We start from the raw sequence: 20,292 nt of genomic DNA, 5'->3' as shown, positions 1-20,292 counted from the left end.
CCCTGAGTGGAGGAGCAAGACCCTCTAGCGAAGAACCTCTGGCTTTACGTTGCAGCGGGAGCATTGGCACAGATCAGTCAAATTTCCCAGTCTTGGCTGCAGCCAACACCCAATGCCTCTGAGGAGGCCTAAAGACACTCTGCGCTTCTGGGGTGTCAGGGGTCTGTTCCTATACACCCTGAACATGGAAGTTCCCAGAAAGTGCAGGATTGGGCCCCTGAAGCGCAATCAGGAGCACCTGCTAGGGTGGCTGGAAAGCGCACTCCCCCCTTCAAGGAGACAGCCATTCAATGGGTCCCCCCACGATCCACTGGCTGGAAAATTGGCTCCGGGGTCAGACCCAGAGGGTAGTAATTGATGGAAGTCACTCATCGTGGTGTCCTGTGACCAGTGGGGTCCCCCAGGGCTCTGTCCTTGGACCCATACTGTTCAACATCTTCATTAACGATGTGGACACTGGAGTCAGAAGCGGACTGGCCAAGTTCGCCGATGACACCAAACTTTGGGGCAAAGCATCCACACCAGAAGACAGGCGGGTGATCCAGGCTGACCTGGACAGGCTCAGCAAGTGGGCGGATGAAAATCTGATGGTGTTCAATGCCGATAAATGCAAGGTTCTCCACCTTGGGAAGAAAAACCCGCAGCATCCTTATAGGCTCGGCAGTGCTATGTTGGTTAGCACTATGGAAGAAAGAGACTTGGGGGTCATCATTGACCACAAGATGAACATGAGCCTGCAATGCGATGCTGCGGCTAGTAAAGCGACCAAAACGCTGGCTTGCATCCATAGATGCTTCTCAAGCAAATCCCAGGACGTCATTCTCCCCCTGTACTCGGCCTTAGTGAGGCCGCAGCTCGAGTACTGCGTCCAGTTTTGGGCTCCACAATTCAAAAAGGATGTGGAGAAGCTTGAGAGAGTCCAGAGAAGAGCCACACGCATGATCAGAGGTCAGGGAAGCAGACCCTACGATGACAGGCTGAGAGCCCTGGGGCTCTTTAGCCTGGAAAAGCGCAGGCTCAGGGGTGATCTGATGGCCACCTACAAGTTTATCAGGGGTGACCACCAGTATCTGGGGGAACGTTTGTTCACCAGAGCGCCCCAAGGGATGACGAGGACGAATGGTCAGAAACTACTACAAGATCGTTTCAGGCTGGACATAAGGAAGAATTTCTTTACTGTCCGAGCCCCCAAGGTCTGGAACAGCCTGCCACCGGAGGTTGTTCAAGCGCCTTCATTGAACACCTTCAAGATGAAACTGGATGCTTATCTTGCTGGGATCCTATGACCCCAGCGGACGTCCTGCCCTTTGGGCGGGGGGCTGGACTCGATGATCTTCCGAGGTCCCTTCCAGCCCTAATGTCTATGAAAATCTATGAAAAATCTATGAAATGCAAAACAAATCCAAACCACCCGTGACTTCCGGTATTGTGTGCCACCTTAGATTGACTTCCCTTGCATGCTTGATATGGTCTTTACTTGCATATGTTTCTGAAGTACTATTGCATTCTCTAGCTTCGTAAGTCAATGTATAACAAAAGCCCAAATCTTTAAACAAGACATAAATGAGCATATCAGGTTTTAAGGAAACCACTCTATTCACCCCCAACAAATGTGCGTGGGGCAGGCTGTCCAGTAAAGCTAAACAGCAGTCAAACACAGACTTCTCAGATGATTTCACAGTGCCAGTGTTTTCACTAATGAAATAACAGTTCATAGAGGAGGAGGAAGAAGAGCCTTTTCTGAATATTGGCTATCTAGAGCATAAATAATAGGTTTTCACGTAGGAAGCCTACACACACGCAAACTCCAGGGCTGTCAGAAGGGCTTTCCTTAAAACTGCACTCATTTGAACTCTCATTGGACTTAACTCTATGAGGACCATGCAGAGGCAATGTTTAGGCAGTATCACTGTAAACTCTGATCGCTTTGCATAAAGGCACTTTCTCTTGGTATAGGTTGTGTATCCAAAAGGAGAGGATGTAAGGGAACACATGGAAAACAATAGTCAGAGAAGGCTGTCCTGCTGTCATTTAGCAACAGCACAAGAGATGCAGATCTGTAAAAATATGCAGTGCCTAATTTTCACTGAAGTCAGTGGGACTGAGTTAGGAAGTACCTTTGAGAATCTAGTTCACGGTGTCTTTCCTCCCAATGCTGTTTGCAGTGGTTTCAGTTTAATTTATGTCCAAAGGCTGTCCTTAGATGCATTGTATTTGAAGACAGAATTTGGCGTGCAGGGAGTTGCTGGGGGATAAGCGGATGTTATAAATTAATGTCAAATTCTATCATTTTCAGCACTTTAAATGTGTCTTCTGCCCCATTAGGCAATTATCAGCCATCCTAAATGGAAAGTTCTAGAATTATCACTGCCTTAGAAAATAAGGAAAGTCCAGAGAAGAGCTATGCAAACACAGTGAAAATGAGAATTGAGTTAGTTGGCTACAGAGTTAACTTGGGGTGAGCATGCATGCTTGTTAGTTTATGTATGTATGTATGTATATACAGAATACCAGATCCAGAGCCCTCAAGCCCTAGCACCTTATGTGAGTGAATAAGAATCAGGTCAGGAGAGAAGACTATTCGTTAGCAATTCTCTTGACAGTACAAACCGTGAGAGGAGGGCCTCGAGGGGTTTGTACATGTTACCCAGATCCGTAACAGAAACTGCAGCCTCAAAGACTCCCAAAGCAATTTGGCATATTCAGTGTATCCTTTTGTACATTTGGGTGTGGAGTATGATAAATGGCAGGCTGTGCCAACAATCCGCAAAGCTTTTAAACGTGGGATTGTATTTCTGATCTTTAAAAGATGAACTACAAGAGCAGATCCTGGTACCTCTGATCGACTGGTCATCTAGAACCAACCTTTCCAAGGGTCAAGTTGTGAGTGCCTCCTAAGAGGTTGCTATGTCAGCGTTACAGGAAAGCCTCTTGCACAATGAGGGAGAGCCATAAAGGTAATATCTGTATTTCATATCAAATTAATGGAGAGAGAATTTCTGGTAACTAATGATCTGTAAGGACTGAATATCCTCCCAGCAAAGCTTAAGCATGGAGGGGAGCTCTCCTGTGTTTGCATTTCCTCTCCTCTTTGTTGAAGGGCCCACTCCCCTGTGCCTCAACCCCCTTCTTATGTCTCTGGCTTGGCCATGTCCTCTTCTGCAAGGATTCATGGGGTGAGGGAATGAGCAGACTGTGTTTGGCAAAGCAAAGAGGGTACAAATTGTCCCTCTCTACTTTTGGGGAATTTCATTTATAAAGATAATACAGGCTGCAGCTAATTATGTTTCTACAAACTCCACCTGAGAAGCAGAGGTGGGAACCAGAGCCCATACCAGGGCATCAGTCTCCTCTGAATCTGACGGCTTTTGAATGGGCACTGTGGCATTTTCCATGGTGGGAGCACCCTGGTAGGTGATAAGATGGGACAAAAAGATGCCTGCAGAGATTTCCTTCCTGCTAACCAACTCCCAAAGACTTTCCAGGGCTGGGGAGAGTATTAATCCTAGCCAAACTACTGCAGCGAGTATTGTTCCATCTCATTATCTCCGCAGTTTCTTTCCAGTCTTGACCTCCATAATTAATATAAAAATGCACGAAAGGGAAAGGAAGTCCCACAACATGTGAACATTTGAGCAGCTCGTGGGTTGTGAAGGTCACTCTTTCAACTGTGGAAATTAATTCTAGCATAGTAGAGCACACCATTAGGTACTGATTTTTATCTAAGAACCATGTTAATTGCTTGACACTTTTTTTCTTGGTAAGTTAATAGAGAATCCTGTTATCTAAAAAGCCCAGGGTCTATTGTTCTATGCATAATAGAGCTGGCTTTCAGTCCACATTAACTCACCTCCACTGCTCCTTAACTCATCTGATGGTGTCAGGAAGTGACGTGCCATTAAAATCAATGGAATATCAAGCCTGTGTGGTCCTTTCAGGCATGTCTGTATGGGAAAGTAATTGCGAAGTAGACCAATGAGTGAACTACCATGCATTAACTCCCCATGTGGGCACTTAGTACATGCTAAAGGCATGCCTTTGCCACTATAGAAGCATGTCCTAGCTGGCACATCCAGGCACAACAGTTCAGACATGCCCTAGAGCAAGGGTTAGCAATTGTTTGGGCCTGTGGACCACATAGAGGGTTTGGGGGAGCTTTTGCGGGCTGCAACAGCAAGCCCATCTCTCCCCACCCCAGTTCACCAAACCTCCCTATGTGGGATGGGACCATGGAGGACAGGGAGCTGGCATGCATGCGGGCAGGTGGCAGCTTCAGCAGAGGCAACTCAGCTGGGGCCACCACCCGTGCCACCCATGGGCCACCCTTCTACCCTGAAGAGGTGCTGGAGCTGCTGCCTGGCTTCAGCGACAGTGGCCCAGGTGTGGAGGAGGTGGCATCAGCTGGGAAGAAGCTGGTTCTGAGCGTGGGAGAAAAGGGGGACACAGAAATGGATGCGGTTGCTGCCTCCTCACTGCCGCTGGGCCCTTCTTGCTACCACTGCCCAGAGCCCACCACCGGGGCTGCCCTGCAACTCCTCTCAGTCACCGCTGCCTTGCCAGGCCTGGGTGCCCGGTGCTGCTGGTGGTGGAGGTGGTGGGGAGAAGCCGCAGGGCAGACTTCAGGCAGAAGCAGCAAGAAAGGCCCGGCAGTGGCAAGGGGGAGGCAGCCATACCTACTGCCAGGTCCCACATTTTTCCCACACCCAGCAGCAGCTTCTGCCTGGCCACCACTGCTGCTCATTGTGGGCAGGTCCGGGATGAATGCTGCAGGGAACAGGACCCTGTGCACGGGACAGACTGGGGCTGGGACAGTGTGCTTAGCTTGGGGCTTGTGTCCTGCCAGGCAGAACTAAAGGACATGCTGCAGGCCAGACAAAGTCCCTCTGTGGGCTGAATCTGCCGTATTTTTCCCACCCCTGCTCTCGAATGCCTTTGTAGTTTGTTCCATTTATTGTACAGTAATGGTGGGAACACAGGGAGTTTGTATGGACTAGCTAGTATAGTGTAAGTCCGCACCTCAGCTTATATTGCAGTAGCTTCCCTATGTAAAGCAGCCCTTCAATGAAGGGGATGAAAGTTTGTCACAAAAAATATTGAATGCAGGGTAGTATTTACCATCCTGGCCCTAGTGCAGTAGCCGGGGCCCTGACAAACATTCAGTTAAAGGTGCAATGGGACGTGATCCACAATCCCAACAAATGCGCCTACTGCCCTGACACACATGATTGGGATCTGATCCCCAATCCCACAACTATGCCCTATTGCTGGTGCCAAGGGGAGCCCAAAATTTGAGCCTTGAAGGGCTGCTGTGCACCCCTGTGGCTGGGCTCACCAGTCAGGGTCTGTATGCTCCCAGCTGCAGGAGCACACATGAGCCCTTTGAGACTCTCAGGGCACTTCCAGGCCTGGGAATGCCACACATTTCATGTATGGCCTGATGAGAACCAGCCATGTTATTGCACAAAATATGCATAATAATGTTACGGCTTTTTCCCTGTTCTATCACACCATTCATTGCATGAATGTGTAGCTGCTACTTAAGACAGAATTAAATGATTAATCACGCCTTAAGTGTAACATCTGCCAGGAGCCCAAGGAGAAGCAGGGATGATGGGAAACCTTGTACCTTCAAGCTCCCTGTCTGCCAGAAATTCATAGCCGGTTTAAGCTACCCCTGCTATTTTGATGCTACGCAGACCGTATCCCACTGCAAGCCAAGTCAGGCATTTTCTTTGTGCTACGAACTGCTAAGTTTTCCAGTGAATCTCAGTGAAGGATATGATCAAATGTATGAGACAAAATGGACTATCCAAATCTCTCCCAAGTCTGTAAGCCACAAGGTACTGTCAGTTCTAGAACCGCTTACTGCTGTCAATTAACCACCGATAGATGGATGTAAACTGGGACTCATTGACTTTAATTAAGTTAAAACAGTGTTCACCAGCTGAAGAGCTGCCCTTGGATGTATTTTTGACATCCAGCAGGGTATCATTTCCCTACCCTGGTTCTGAGAAATGCTGCTCTCAGCTTCCCATTTACCTTTTATTTCCAGCATCGGGAGATAAAAATAAGGGTGAAATCTTGGTCATACTCCTCTGGCAGTAGGAGTCTTGCCAGAGATATCGGTGAAATGAGAAGGGGCGCGAATCATCAAGCCCTTTGCTGACAACACTTACCTTTATTTATTTGCTTACGGTACACCTTTCCCCCAAATATTGGCCATTGAAAGTGGGGGTGCATATTCTAAATAAGGAAGCTGATCTGAACAGTTTGGTTAAAAAGCAATTCTTTTCTCCTTCGCTCTGCCTTCCCAAAGGAGGTGGATGTCTTTTTGGGGTGACGGAGAGTGGGGTGCATGCGATTTTCAAAAATACGGCATTTATTTTCCATATATTACCTAATCACCACAGCATACGTTATTATAGTAATCTAAATGCTATGTTACACGAGCAAGGTTGCTACAGTTAAAATCACCTGGCACTAGCATTATTGCCATGTATTGCTAGTATATGATGTTCACTAATTTACTGTAATTATGGAAATAAAAAAAAACTACTTAGAAACGAAACAAATGCAGAGAGTTTAGGTACAACTCTGTTGTTAAGGCCTTTTTTTTTTTTTTAAATGGCAATAATTAAAGTGAATGGCAGGTATGTCCAGTTCTAGTTTCATTTCCACCAGTGTAAAGTCAGAGACACTCCAATGGGGTAAGTATAATTACCTCAGATAAATATTGCTGTAAGGGAAGTCGGAATCTAGCGCTGAATGGTGTTTTCTAGACGTCTTGCTTGCATTTTTAATATCCATAGCACACATTAGGATGCAGATCCGTTTAATGAAAAGAGAGGCTCTAGTCTCTTGGATAAGCTAAAGAAGTTAAAAAATATATAATCAGAGTGCGGAGTGAAGAGTGCATTTCTTACCTTGTTAAACCACAAAACTGTGCTCTTTCACAGAGACTTAAGAATAAGAGATGGTGAAATGGTAAAAGAAATGGATAAAATAAGAGCACAGTGCACACTGAAGCACCGATCAAAGAGGCAATATTGTAGGAAGAAGGTAAAACAGATGCAAACAGTGCTGATGCCCCAGACAGTGCAAAGCACTGCAGAGTAACTGTATAGGTTGGTCGTCCTGCTGTGTTTTGGGGGGAAGCTTCGATAGATTTGACAAACCTTCCTGAGGGGATCACATTTGTAAAGTCTGTTTATTAAGGATTTCCCCCAGGGCCAGGAGCTAACCTTTTACCATCTATTTTCTATGCAGTATTTCAGTATAGGTTTTGTTGGAGTGGATGTGATTTCCTTTTTTGAAGATACAATCTAATTGGAATCCACTGTATAGTTAAAGCTGAATACTGGGTGTGTCTAGATTTGCACTCTTTAATATGCTTACAGGGGGTAAATGGACCTTCCGTTTTACTAACAGCAGACAAATATTTGAATCCCCTTTGTTTTATTAATCTGTAAAATGTGGCTTTATTTCATTTTAGCTTATCTTCAGTCTAACCAGGCCATGGGCTGGGGAGGGAAAGCTATTGAACTGCGCTCTGTGGAAACAGGAAATCTGGAAGGCGTATTTATGCACAGTAAAGCACAGAAACTAAAATTCCTGTGTGAAAGAAATGACAAGGTACAGATATGGTTAATAGTTGAATAAGAAAAACAAGATTCACCTATTTATTTATTTTTCTTTAACATGTTATTGATGGTGGATTTTTCTTACTTTGGCATAACTGCTCAATCAAAAGCAACCATAGGTGCTGATCCCACCAACTGCCTTTTATAGACAAAATCCCACATCTGAAGCCAGACAGGTCAAGTTTGGAGCCTATGCACACATATTTGCACTTTTTACTTACAAGAATCTCATTGTTATTAACTTTCAAAATTCATATTCCTTCAGTCAGGAAGAAATTCCATTTTCCTGTCAAATTATTGCGAAAGTGTGTCATTCCATCTATGAAAAACATGGTGCAAACCAAGACTGAATTCACAACGTAGCAAATAGCAACTGTATTGAAAAACGTAGTGACTATAATAGGCTCCTGCACTCTGACAAGTGTACATGTTTTGCACAGATATTGTAATTTTATTATTTTGAACTGAAATCTTTCTCTTTGGATGCAATATCTGCAGTATCAAATATCTGTATTGAGTTGTGAGTTAGAATCTACTTGATTTTGAATTGTTTATAGCTTGCTTGACTTTCTTTTAACCAAATTATTACTGTCCAAGTCTCACTAGTGAGCTAGCAACTATTCACAAAGGGGCTTAGTGCACACTTGGGCATTCAGGGATAGATGCATGCCCTGGGTGTGGATGTGCTTTGCTGCAGAGCTCTGTAGAAACAGCTGCTGGATACATAGGCATCAGCCCAGGAGCAGATTTTACAAAATGCATAGGGCTGACTCTGTTAATCTCTCAAGACAGGATGCCTTAGTCCTTAGACACAGTTACTGTAGAATGTATTTGTAAAGAGAATTTAAATAGCAGTTTATCAGAACCAATAAACACAGGGCACCATGGACATCTATAGACGTGCTCCAGGAGTTGGGAGGGGGGAGTGTGCTCTGATTAGATCAGCTTCAAGAGCCTCTCTAATTAAAGCACTCAGAGCATCACATGTATCAGTGACCCTGTGCTGAAAAATGGCAGCGGGGATGCTTTAACTAAATCTCGTTGAACAAGCTTTAGTTAAAGGGCCCCTGCTGCCATTTTTCAGTGCGGAGATACTGATACACATCATGCTGGAGTCTACTGGAGTACAGTTATTACCACGCTCCAGCAGACTCAATTAATCAAATCTGCTCCAACGTGCTGTAATTACAGCATGTCGGAGCAGCCTCGCTGCACTTGTATAGGTGCCTATTAGGCCTCTGACTGTTACTTATACAAGTAGATTCATTCCATGTGAGATGATGTCAACAGCACTATTCATGGATGCCAGGGTGCCCAATCAGGGACCCTTTCTTTACATGATTCTCATACCTGCTTGTTCAATATCAGAACCTACATTTCCTAGTTTGTAAATATAAGTCTTTCCAAAATGGATGCCATGGTTAACGAATGTATTCTTAATATATTTATAAATTTATCCAAAGAGCCAATTTATTATAAATAGAAAAGATAAATAATTTCAGGCACTCTTTCTATACTAATTCCTTCTAAATAAAGCCACGTCTACTGATGGCATTGATTTGAGTGCTTCTGTTATAAAGCTATTCTCAGGGGCTAATATCTTGGCCATCAAGTATATAGACATACTAATGCGGAACCTTAAGGTTTAAATGCACAGTCATTAGTTAGCTAATGTTCATGCAGTGCTTTCAAAATGTAAAGCGTGATATAAGTGCAAAATATTATTATATATGATAAACTGGACATGCACCTCAGTCCAGAAGTGATCCAGTGTAGAGCATACTGTAGGTAAAAGGAAAAAAAAATAAATAAGGTAGTTAACAGCAGTATTTAAAAATAATTATTTTTTCATTTGTAGAACTGAAAGGTGCCTGGGAAATGGTTCTGGAATAGCTAGTCTTCTACCTCTATGATGATGATTCAGAATTGGGTAGGTAGGTAACAATGAAGAGTGAAGCTTGTTACCGACCGGTGACAGTTTTGCAACAAATGTGAATTGAGGATGCAGTCACAGTCTAATTGGACCAGGACCATGTTGCACAACCATCTCCAGAACTGGCAGCAGAGAAGCCAAAGACGGGTTGAGTGTGGAGGCTAATCAGTATTCTTGTCCCTCGTAGTGGTCTTCCAGGGACCAAGGGCTGGACAGTGTTAGGGAAGCCATCCCTGCTGTTGTCCATATGCTTCAGCTAGAGGATTGTGGTTTCCAAAGCTGTCAACCCAGCACAAGTCATGATTATTAGTTTTGCCTCTGACCATATAGTGAGTGTTATACACATTAAACATGCTTATGTCAAAAAGTTTGAATGACCAAATTGTCCCAACCAAAGGCCAGGCTCAGAATGTGCATGCGCTGCATGCCCAAATGGCTGCCTGAACACCCAAATTGAAGTTCTCATCAGCGTTGGGTTGCCCCTGGGTGGACTGCTGTGCCAAGCCAGAACCATGTTAAAAGCAGTGGGGCCTCAGCTTATGTGCAGTGATCTTCCTATCCACTAGCAGTTGCAGAATTGGAACTATTGTAATTGCATGGGGTAAGTAGGCATCTAGTTTTTCATAAGTCCTGATTTCTGGGCTACTGATCCTTGGGCTTTCTGTGCTCTGTTTTCACCAAACAAAAGCTGCAAGTTTAAAAATATAAGTAAAGGTAATTGCTGACCAGCAGAAAATCAGAAAATAAAATTTACTTTAAAAAAAAAACCCCAAAAAACTAAAATACAGTGAAGAAAGGATATCTTTCATTATATGCCCAGTAGGTGTGCAAAGCTTACTATCAAAATGCTCTTGCTATAGCACAAATCAGTGATCCAGGCTGTCCTATATACTTTTTAAAGTATGCTGTATCATAGCAGCCTCTGTATTACATTTCTGAATGTCCTGGTGCCAGTAGTTACAAGGCAGGTTCTCCTGACATTAGCAACTAATTCAGAAGAGTTTAGCACAAAGCAGTGGGAGCTTGGAACAGCCCCTGCCAAGAGATTGAAGAAGCAGGTGTGATTAAACTGTTCTTTTTTTATATTATACCAGAAAAATGTGAGTGAGTTGACATACTGTAAAACTGTTTAGATCCATACCAAGAATAAAAGCTGAGCTTGTGTGAGAGAGAACATAGCATTATATTACTATTTAATCTCCCATTCTGTCCCCACTCTACTAGTGCAGATTTTTCTGTATGTGGTAAAAGATTGAGTTAGATTTTCAGATCTCTTAGACAAATGCAACTTTGTGGAAGTGAGTGGTATTTCACTCATGACAATACAAACCTGCCCCAAAGAGGTTAACATTTCTTAAGGGATTTAAGGGAGGAATTCCAAGTAATAATGGGAGTTGGGTGCTGCATGGAGAAAAATGTAAGAGCGGGAAGCTAATCAAGACAAAAGAGAAAAATGGAATGACTGAAGGGAAAAGATTGAAGATGTCAAGAGCAGTAATTGAAGATGATGGAAGTGACTGAGCAGGGAAGAGTTGTTGAAGGAAGTGAATAGAAGTAGCTGGAGAGAGGAGATAAATGTCCAGAACAGTGCCTGAAACAGGAGCAATGGAGATGGTTGATGTAGGTCAAGCTGGGAAAGTAGAACAGCAGAAGAGATTGAAAGGTATCTGTAGATAGAGTTTATTGCAGGGAAATTATGAGTAACTGCTGAAGCTGAGAGCACATAAGGTTCAGAAGCTGAAGAGAAAAAAAAGTCAGAGACCCAAAGTCATTTCTGATGATGATTTAACTTTGCAGAATATATCTCTGGTTTTTCAAATTGAGTTTGCAAGAAGCTGTGATTTTTCTTGTACTTCATTAGAAGTTTGTTTTAATTTGTTACTTGTGTTCTTAAAAGAAACACAAGCTGTTACATTGTGGTTTTTTTTTCTTTTTTCTTTTGTGAAATCTTTTTGTTCCAAAAATATATGGCCAACACATTAAACAAGGCTCCACATGAAGATGATTGTACTTTATACAAGCAGTTTTCCTACAACAAATGGAGCTCCAGATAATTATACTTGTATGAAGTTTGAGCTAATATTCCATCAAAGTTGTGTTGTGTGGTGTCTGCAGTCCATCTAGAAATGATAAACTGTATTCTTCAGTATGCACCCTGATGTCTAACTTCAAAACCTAGGAACAATGCAAACTGACTATGTACTGTACATCAAGTGGGGGTGGGGAGGGTTCTTCCTTTTATTGATCCCTTACATTCAAAATGTACATTTGAACCAGTAAATAATAAAACAGTATTCTGAAATGAAGGACTGTTGTGACTGTGAAGTTCCTGGGAGAAACCAATGTGAAATCATTACAGAGTTGTTATTATACACTCTCTTATTAGGTACAAATATAGCTGAAGATATAGATATATCTATCTACAGAGAGAAAAACACATTTGAGTAGATTATTTGGCTTACAGTGGAAAAGGGCTTCCAGGCAATGTTGGGATAGCCAAGACAATACAGAACTTCAGTCATGATGCAAATTTGCACTGTGCTCTTTTGTTGCTGTTTTACCTCTAAACACAAATACCAGGGAAAAAATGGAAGTAGAGGTTGTCTCCAGAGGATGGTGCACCCTGGAAACTTTGATACAGTACAAAAACAATTTTCTGCTTCACAATATGAATGTGGCAATGTATCCTCCTTCATTGCATGCAGCCCTTTCCTAGCTATCCAGAGCACGTATCTCTGTTATAGTCTGTAAAATTAAATACGTACACATCATCTGCGAAGTAGGGATCTGACAGAAGCAGATGAGGGCTTCTGCTTTACCATGCTGGCTCATGAAGCTCATAAATGAGGGCCTGATGTTCCAGTCCTGTTGCGTTCATCCTGAACTACCCAGTGTAAGTGAAAATAAAATCAGACTGAATGTCAACAGAATTGTGTCTGGACCACCTGTATTAAATGGGAACAGTTTTATTTTGTGGGGGGAGGTTCAGTGTTTTTTATTGTTTTCTTCTCTCAAAATCAGGAATAAGAAGAGACAGGGTAAATTATTCTTTAGCTTTGCCTTTGACTAACTGGCACTTTGATCGAATCATTAAAGACCTCTGCACAATTTACCTGTCTCTAAAATGGGTATAGTGATGCATACACACCTCACTGATAGGCATTTATCATTTTAGTTTGCTTTAGTACTACCACTTATCATTAAGCACTTCTCATTAACAAGACCCCATTTTCAGTTTTATAGCTTTGTCAAACTGTAATGGTTTGGGTTGCTGTCTGTCAGATATAGGATCCCCTGCTTCATCTGCAAAAGTTATAAGGTGTGAAGAGGTGACCAGGGTATTGCAAGGAGAAAGAGGATGGACATATGATTAAAGCAAATCAAAGCTGTCCTGGAGAATGAAATTATCTGCTTGCCTCCTCCATGGAGTTCCTGTGTGATGCTAGGTAAGTCACTGAAACCAAACATTTCACAGATGGTCACTAAAACCTAACGCTCCTCATATTCTGGGTGCCCAGTTCAGGACTTTGGGATGTCATCTGCAGAAGTGTTGAGAACTTATAGCTGCAATTGGTATCATTGTAGATGCATTGGACACAGAAAACATATCTGATAATACCAAGTACTCTGAAAGAAACAGGTCTTTGTGTCTCAGATTAGCTCTGTAAGATTAGTGTGCCTGCTTAACCTTAACTTTTGACCAGGACTTTTTCATATTTTTACGTAGTTTATTTATACACACTCATACATATGCATCTTCACACACACACACACACACACACACACACACACACACACAGAGCAACTCTGACAGGGCAAGTGTACATGGTGTTTCCCTGTCCTATGAACAGCTTGAAGCATTTGGGAATGTTCCTCTATTGATACTTGGCATTATTTTATCTCCAGGCATAAAAGTTTTAGTTGGCAATACGCTATTGCTTCCAGACTGACACTTAATTCTGTTCAGGTTTTTATACCAAGGCTATCCTTCCATTAGAAGACATGTCCCATGAAGTATTAGGCAAGCTACTGATTAAAATTCATTGCTGTTTGGTGGCCGTAAATTCAGTAAAACAGACTGACTGATTTGTGGGAAGGGAACATGCCCATGTTAATAAGTAAAGTAGGATGACCAACTTGTTAAACTGGAAAGGCAGACATGTCTGCCTCTCCCTCCTCCCCCACCCTGCCATGGCCAGAGCAGAGCAGAGCCAAGTGGAACAGGGGCAGATGCAGGCTTCTCACTGTGGGTTCAGGGTTCCCTGCCCTCCAGAACCCTCACACCAGCCATGCGCCCTCTGCCTGCCTGGTAGCAGCAGAGGGCACAACTCCACACCATCACCACCCCACTGCTGCCAGACAGGCAGTGTGTGCATGGCCAGCTCAGGGCTCCCGAGGGAAAGGAAACAAGGCAGGGAGCCCTGAGCCCACAGTGGGCAGCCCACATCCACCCCATGCACAAATCTGATGGGGGGCATGTGCCCCCCCCACCTCTCCCCAAGGGTACATGCAGTGGTGGGCAGCTGCCCCCGCACGCTCCCTGTACGAGCCGCCTATGGCTCCATCCCATTCCACACCCCAGTCTCAAGCCCCATGCACTGCCCTGGCTGGGCAGAGCCCCCAGCCCCACTCCCTCCTTCAATGTGGGGGGCCTCAATCTGCCCCTCCCCACATCCCCCATGTCCCCTCCCCCACAGACTTATCTGCAGGAAGCTGCTCTCCACACTGCCTAGCTGTGTTCCCGGGCACGTGCATGTATGTGGGTGCACATGTGCATGTGGCACCCCCTGCATCTCGCTCCTGGCAGTCCCTTGCAGGCTGGAATGCTTCCAGCCTACAAGGGGAAACCCACCATTTCCCAGTCCCTGCACACTACTGCAAATCTGGGATAAATGCTGTCCCGGAGTCATGCAGCCTGGGACTGGGACTTGATGTTCCCATTCTGGTACTGTCCTGCTCAATTAGGGATGGGTGGCCACCCTAAAAGTACAGGCAGCCACAAGGGTGCATACAGGAAGCATACAACTGATCTGCCTCCTAACCACAGTTCTGTGAGTATGCTGTGGCTGAGTTCTAACCAAGCTTTCCAGAATCAAAGTAAGCTTTACTGGGTACCAAAAGTGGCTTTTTGTGCTAAGGAATTTTGTTACTCAACTTATTTACAACTAGTTAAGCTTGTCCTTTCTCTGACCGCCAAGGCCCTGTGTTAAAGTGAAAAGGCTTTCTTCTACAAAAGAATTGAAACACACCACTGGAGAGGGTCTTGACTACAGCCTCTGTGTGCTTCTGGAGCAGAGAATCTGTATGTGCAGGGGAAGCAAAGGGCTCCATGCTTCCCCCTTACACACACACTCCCCCTCACCCCACAAATCCTGGCTGGGTTGGGGGGTAGTTCATCAGCAGTAAGTTTGAGCAGGCCCCCAAATTCTTCTATCTTAGATGAGCTGCCTGTGTCTCTAGAGCAGTTCACAATCCAGATGGCACAAATTTATCTTAAAGGAATCTGCTACCGCGCTCCCCACCACTGCTGCATTTCGGGGCTGCACCTTTTGCGCCGAGCCTCCTGAAAAGTATTGCATAAAAATCCGATTCTCAGCTTCTACCAACAGCCACAAAACATAATGAATGAACTCTGGGTCTTTCTCAGCATGATCAGTGGAGCACAGCATCAAAAAATTCTGCTGGCTTCTTGTTTAACCATGGGACTTCTATTCACTCACCTGCTTCCACTGCACAGCCTCTTCTCTCTGACTCGCAGGATTTGCCTGCACTCCAATCACAGTGGTAGCTGTACCTTATGCAGGCATATAAGAATCTAGCTTTAAATTAGCTGGCTTAGATACTTCTAGCAATGTAGCCACAACGGCATAGAATTCATCGAGCTGCAAAACCTGCATGAAAAGAGGAACCACTTGGATGGTTAACTTCATGGTATTATGAGTATGCTGTTTGTCTACATATGCATATTAATATGATGCAATGAACTCCAGTGCTTACTGCACTGGACTGTATTGCTCCTGGGCATAGCCTTTACATATATGCCAGGGATTGTAGCATGTTGAGTTCAGAGCAGCCTCAACTGACAGGGGGTCTGGGGGGTTATCTTGTCGTCCCCCCCTCTCCCCCCCAATGTGCTGTGGAGGGACTGGCTGGGACATGAGGGTGCTCCAGAGTGGGGCTAGCCTGCAGGCAGCCCCCACACTGAAGCAGCCTTGTGCCCCAGCCAGCTGGGGCAGCATCTCTGCTGCAGTACACATGTAGTTTTCTAGTCTGCAGCAGGACAGTACTTGCATTTACAAGTACTATCCTGCTGCGGAGTAAATTGGTGTAGTCCGGCCTAATTGGGGCACATATGTAGACACACAACATTTTTTTTTATAATGTAAGCAATCGGCCAAAAAAACTGAGACTGGCACGGTGTTGTGCTGTTGAGCGACACACACATTCACTGTGATTGTGAGAACACTGGGATTGATCTTTGTGATGTATGCCAGAGCAATCAGAAGCACATCTCCTATTCACCTAAATACTTGGAATTTAGGCCCAAGTGGGAGAGCCTACAAAGTGCTCAGCATTCCAGGCCAATTCAGGAAAAGTTTCCTAAATGTTAAGCATGGGCAATCCCATTCAGTGATCTACTTCCATGCCTGTCGTGAAGCACATGGTTTGCCAGCTCAGTACACGGTAAGTATAAATGGTCCAGACATTGCTACCTTTTGACAATATAGTTTCTCTTCCTTATGGACTGTGAAGGTATTTCTAAAGAATTCAAAGGCTGCCTTTCTCAGGATGATTGCAACCTGTCTAATGTACGGTCACACGCCATATGGTGATCAGACGTACTGGAATGCTCTTAGGGAAACTTTTGGATAGACTCATAAGCAGGGATGGGTACTTTCTTCCATTGCTAACAGTTTCACACACCAGGAGAAAAAATGTAAAGAGAACTGAGGCCTAAAGCAGCTTCATTCCGTTCAGTTCTGATTCTCTTGTGTGGCTGAACCCTTGCTCTGGGGAAAAAAAAAATAAAAAAACCCTTCAGGAACCAGACAGTGGGAGCTCCAGCATGAGGCAAAAAGGTTTATTCAGAATTAGAAATTGTGATCTGTACCATCACAAATAGCTGCCTTTCAGTGTGCAGACCCTATGCACCCACAGCATTTTTCTGAGTCAAACCTGCATGATTTATAGACATGGAAATCCTTCCCAAAAAGTTTTAAGCATAAGCACATGGCATTGCCATAAGCAAGACACCCTACAGGACAAGCATTTACCTCTGGAGGCACTGAAAGCATGTTGATTGCAGGGAATCTGCAAGTAACCCACAGCTTTTCCCATGAGAACTGGTGAGCCATTTTCTAGTTGAAAGCTTATGTAGCAAAGCTCTGGGAAAGGTCTGATAATATGGTTTGTTATGTGAAATCTTCAACCAGTGTGAATTTAATGAAAATATTTACTCCAATAGATGCTGTTTTATAAGGCATTTAAGCATGTTAGTGGCATGTGTGGGCTTAACAAATGCAACAAAATTTGTTGCTTTCGCAATCTAAATTAAATGTAAATCCACCGAATATGCTTGTCTTGTTTGCAAATTTTCTCATTAAGGAATGATTATAGAGATCTGCAGAAATCCTGGGGCAACCACTCAGTGAAGGACTGTTTTCATACATTTTCTTGCATTTTTCTTGGTTTTAAATCATCTAAGCCACAGGGGTTTCCACTGTTTCCCTTAAAGCAAATAGTCCACTGTCTGAAAGGCAGCAGGCTGATGTATTTAACAGATCTCAAACTGTGGGTCACAGAGCTCCTTCTGTTCCTACGTGCGAAACATGTCAGTCTTCAAGCAGCCATGCTTGTAAGCAGTAGGTGCAGCGAGAGGAGCTACCTGCACCTAAATAAGGGCTCTTTTATGGTTTCCAGAAGCCATTTGGACTTTCAAATCCTTCTGTACACTTTGTGCTGCTTCTGCTTCCTCTCACATCTGTTAGATTTCTGCAGGAAACCTTCAGCTGGGATCGGATTTGTGGGTGGCACCAAACCTGGTAGGCTAGTAAACACGCAGGAGGATGGAACTACACGTTCAGTGGAGGGGTCCTTAACAAAGAAGATCATTGTGACATGCATTTTGCCACATATACAACTGCGTGCGGCGCGCCTCAGGTCACCGAGCAGAGTCCATGAATCGGATAAGTAAATCGGTGTATATACGCCCACAGCAATTAGCAGTAGCTCGCTGTGTGGATAGGTAGCGATGGAAGAGGTAGTGATCGCCGGGTCGTTAGCCAGAGGCAGTGATTGATTAGCAGTAGGCGGCTCCAGCCAACTGTGGATGGAGACCTGTCACAACAGCCATTAGCAATAGCGACCGATTAAAAAGAAAAGCAAGAGGCAGCTGGAGCCAGAGAGGGATGGATCCAGAGAGGAGCAACAGGTAGCGATGGCTACCGCCGGCTGCGGGGAGAGGGCGACAGGCGGACACAGCCCCGCGGGCCATTGAAGAGTCCCAGGAGCGGGGGGGGGCGGGGCCGGCGCGCGGCAGTTGGCGGTTTCGAGCGCGGCCCCGCCCCCGCACGCGGAAGTTGGCCGTTTGGAACGTGGCCCCGCCCCCCCGCGCGGCCGTCGGACGTCTCGCACGCGGCGGCGCCGCGGCCCCGCCCCGCCCCGCACGCGGCCGTTCGGCGTTTCGAGCGTGGCGGCGCGCGGGCCTGCGCGTTGCGGGGAGGGGATCAGGCCCGGTCCCGCGTACCGCCGCCTCGGTTGCTGTGAGGGGCGCGCTGCCATGCAGGAGCCGGGCAGCACCCCCCGTGCTGCTGTGGAGGAGGTGGGGGCGGGGCTGCAGGGCACCTGGCTGCAGAGGGTGACCCAGGAGTGGCCCCTGGACCCAGCCGCGCAGCCTGCCCCGCCCCTAGCGGTGGTGGCTGTGGAGCGGTACCTGGGCGGGGGTCCCGGAGCGGCTGCCTCGGCCCCCTTCTGCCCCCAGTACCACTACGATGTGACCCTGGCAGACTGCACCTGCCAGCGCCAGTGCTACCTGGCGCCCCCCCTGCACCGCCTGGTGCAGCGCGGCGCCCTGCGGGCCGGCTGCCAGGTGCGCGTCGTGCGCTGCTCCTACCTATACGATGAGCGGCAGCTGGGCCGCGGCTTCCTGTGCCTGGAGCAGCTGGAGGTGGTGGGCGACCTCCCCGCCCCAGCCCTGGGCTGGAGGGCGCCACCCGCCGAGAGCTGCCGGCTGCCCCTGAAGGGCGGGAGGAAGCATTTCCTTCCCCTGTGGAACACTGACGACCCGTACGGCGACCTGTGGGTGGTCGAGCAGCCACCGGGCCAGGTTGACGTCGAGGGTGAGTGGCGCAGGCATGTGGGCAGTGGTAGCACCTCTCTCCTCGGCACCAGTTAGGCCTTATCTGGAGTCTCGGCTGTGCTTCTGGGCGCCACGTTTCAAAAAGGATGTGGAGACGTTCGTGAGAGTCCAGAGGCTGGCGCCAAAGATGATTGCAAGGTCACATGAGAAGAAGCTGAAGGAGCTCATCATGATCGTCTAGTCTAAAAGGCGATTGAGAGGGGACTTGCTAGCAGTCTTCAAATACTTGAAGGGCTGCCATAAAGAGGAGGGAAAGTGCCCCTCCTCTTTTGCTGCAGTTGGCCTGAACCTGTGGCCTGAAGTTGCAGCCAAGTAGGTTTAAGTTGGATCTCAGGAAGTAAAATCTGAGCTGAAATATCTGAACTGCAGTGCCTGCAGGACCCATAAGGAGATGTTTGCTACAGGCCCCTGCCAGTTCATGGAGGTGTGAATTGTGCTCGGTGTAGAGAAGTGCCAGGTGCTGTCACGCAGAACTTGCTGCATGACCAGGGGCCTCATTCATTGAACTGTGTATGTTTTAGAATAGTTTTCCACTGCTCGTGGTGATGGTTTATGTGCTGCAAATGTGGTACTCGTGCTTTAGACATGTCACCACAATTTAAAAGTATAGTCTGTGCTGTGAACAAATGACTGAGATCTCAGTTCCAACATGTGTGACATTAGCAAACAGATTCTTATGATAGAAACTTTATAAAAATGCACAACATTTTGTTCACTTAGCAAATAGTTTGCCACAGATGCAATGTATGCAGCATGTTTGCCACCAGACATATTAAGATCTGACTTTATGAACTATTTTATCATTTTGATTTTTCCATAGCATCCAAATTAATCTCCCTTGGTCATCTGGAAATGAGCTGGAGAAGCAGAGTTCACTTCCCTCCCTTGCTTGTGAGAGTCATGCACAAATCTAGACTAAGGTACTATGGGAAACCTGACAAAAGACTGGACGTTCCGTATCAGGTAAAAGAGCAACATGAATTAGACCTCTCATATGAGTAGCTCTAAAATGCATGGAAGCAATTTAATTACCATATGGTTAAGGTTCATGCATTCAGTAACAAATAAACTCTAAAAATGTTACTTTTATAAAAGCGTAGCCATTTAAAATATGGAACTGATAAATCCAGGTAGATGTGATTTCATGATTGAACCTGCAGTTTGGTGACGGACAGTCACAAATAACAGTAGTGTAAGAGTAATGATGTAGCCGTGATGGTCTAGCATTTATGCAAGCAGCAAGGATTTCTGAGGGTGATGTTTTATTGAACCAAACATGTAGTTGGGATAGAGTTAGGCAAGCTTTTGGATGCAAGATGCTCTTCATCACGGATAGCGAAATTTTCTAGAGTATCATGACA

General features: G+C 45.6%; 2 protein-coding genes across 3 annotated transcripts in view; both read left to right on the top strand.

Annotated features, from left to right (window-relative positions):
* LOC106738559 (mitogen-activated protein kinase kinase kinase kinase 4) overlaps positions 1-11,879 on the top strand; it is an 83,643-nt gene extending 71,764 nt beyond the window's left edge. The window contains 1 exon segment of the mRNA XM_059718149.1: positions 7,493-11,879. Coding sequence (XP_059574132.1) covers positions 7,493-7,659 — 167 coding nt within the window. The 3' untranslated portion in view covers positions 7,660-11,879.
* Positions 11,880-17,567: 5,688 nt separating this feature from the next.
* The window catches only part of LOC132245813 (RPA-related protein RADX-like), a 32,059-nt gene continuing 29,334 nt past the window's right edge, over positions 17,568-20,292 (top strand). The window contains exons 1-2 of one of the 2 annotated variants that reach the window (XM_059718860.1): positions 17,568-18,004; positions 19,752-19,894. In XM_059718860.1, the coding sequence (XP_059574843.1) occupies positions 19,784-19,894 (111 nt within the window). In that variant the 5' untranslated portion in view covers positions 17,568-18,004; positions 19,752-19,783. Of the gene's footprint in view, positions 18,005-18,219; positions 18,912-19,751; positions 19,895-20,292 lie in introns of those variants that run through there. The other variant, XM_059718859.1, reaches the window with a different exon arrangement.

This window comes from Alligator mississippiensis, chromosome 15 (genome assembly GCF_030867095.1).
Source record: "Alligator mississippiensis isolate rAllMis1 chromosome 15, rAllMis1, whole genome shotgun sequence".
Classification (NCBI taxonomy): domain Eukaryota; kingdom Metazoa; phylum Chordata; order Crocodylia; family Alligatoridae; genus Alligator; species Alligator mississippiensis.
Note: the sequence above shows the minus strand (reverse complement) of the source record. Positions and strands in the feature narration are given on the sequence as shown.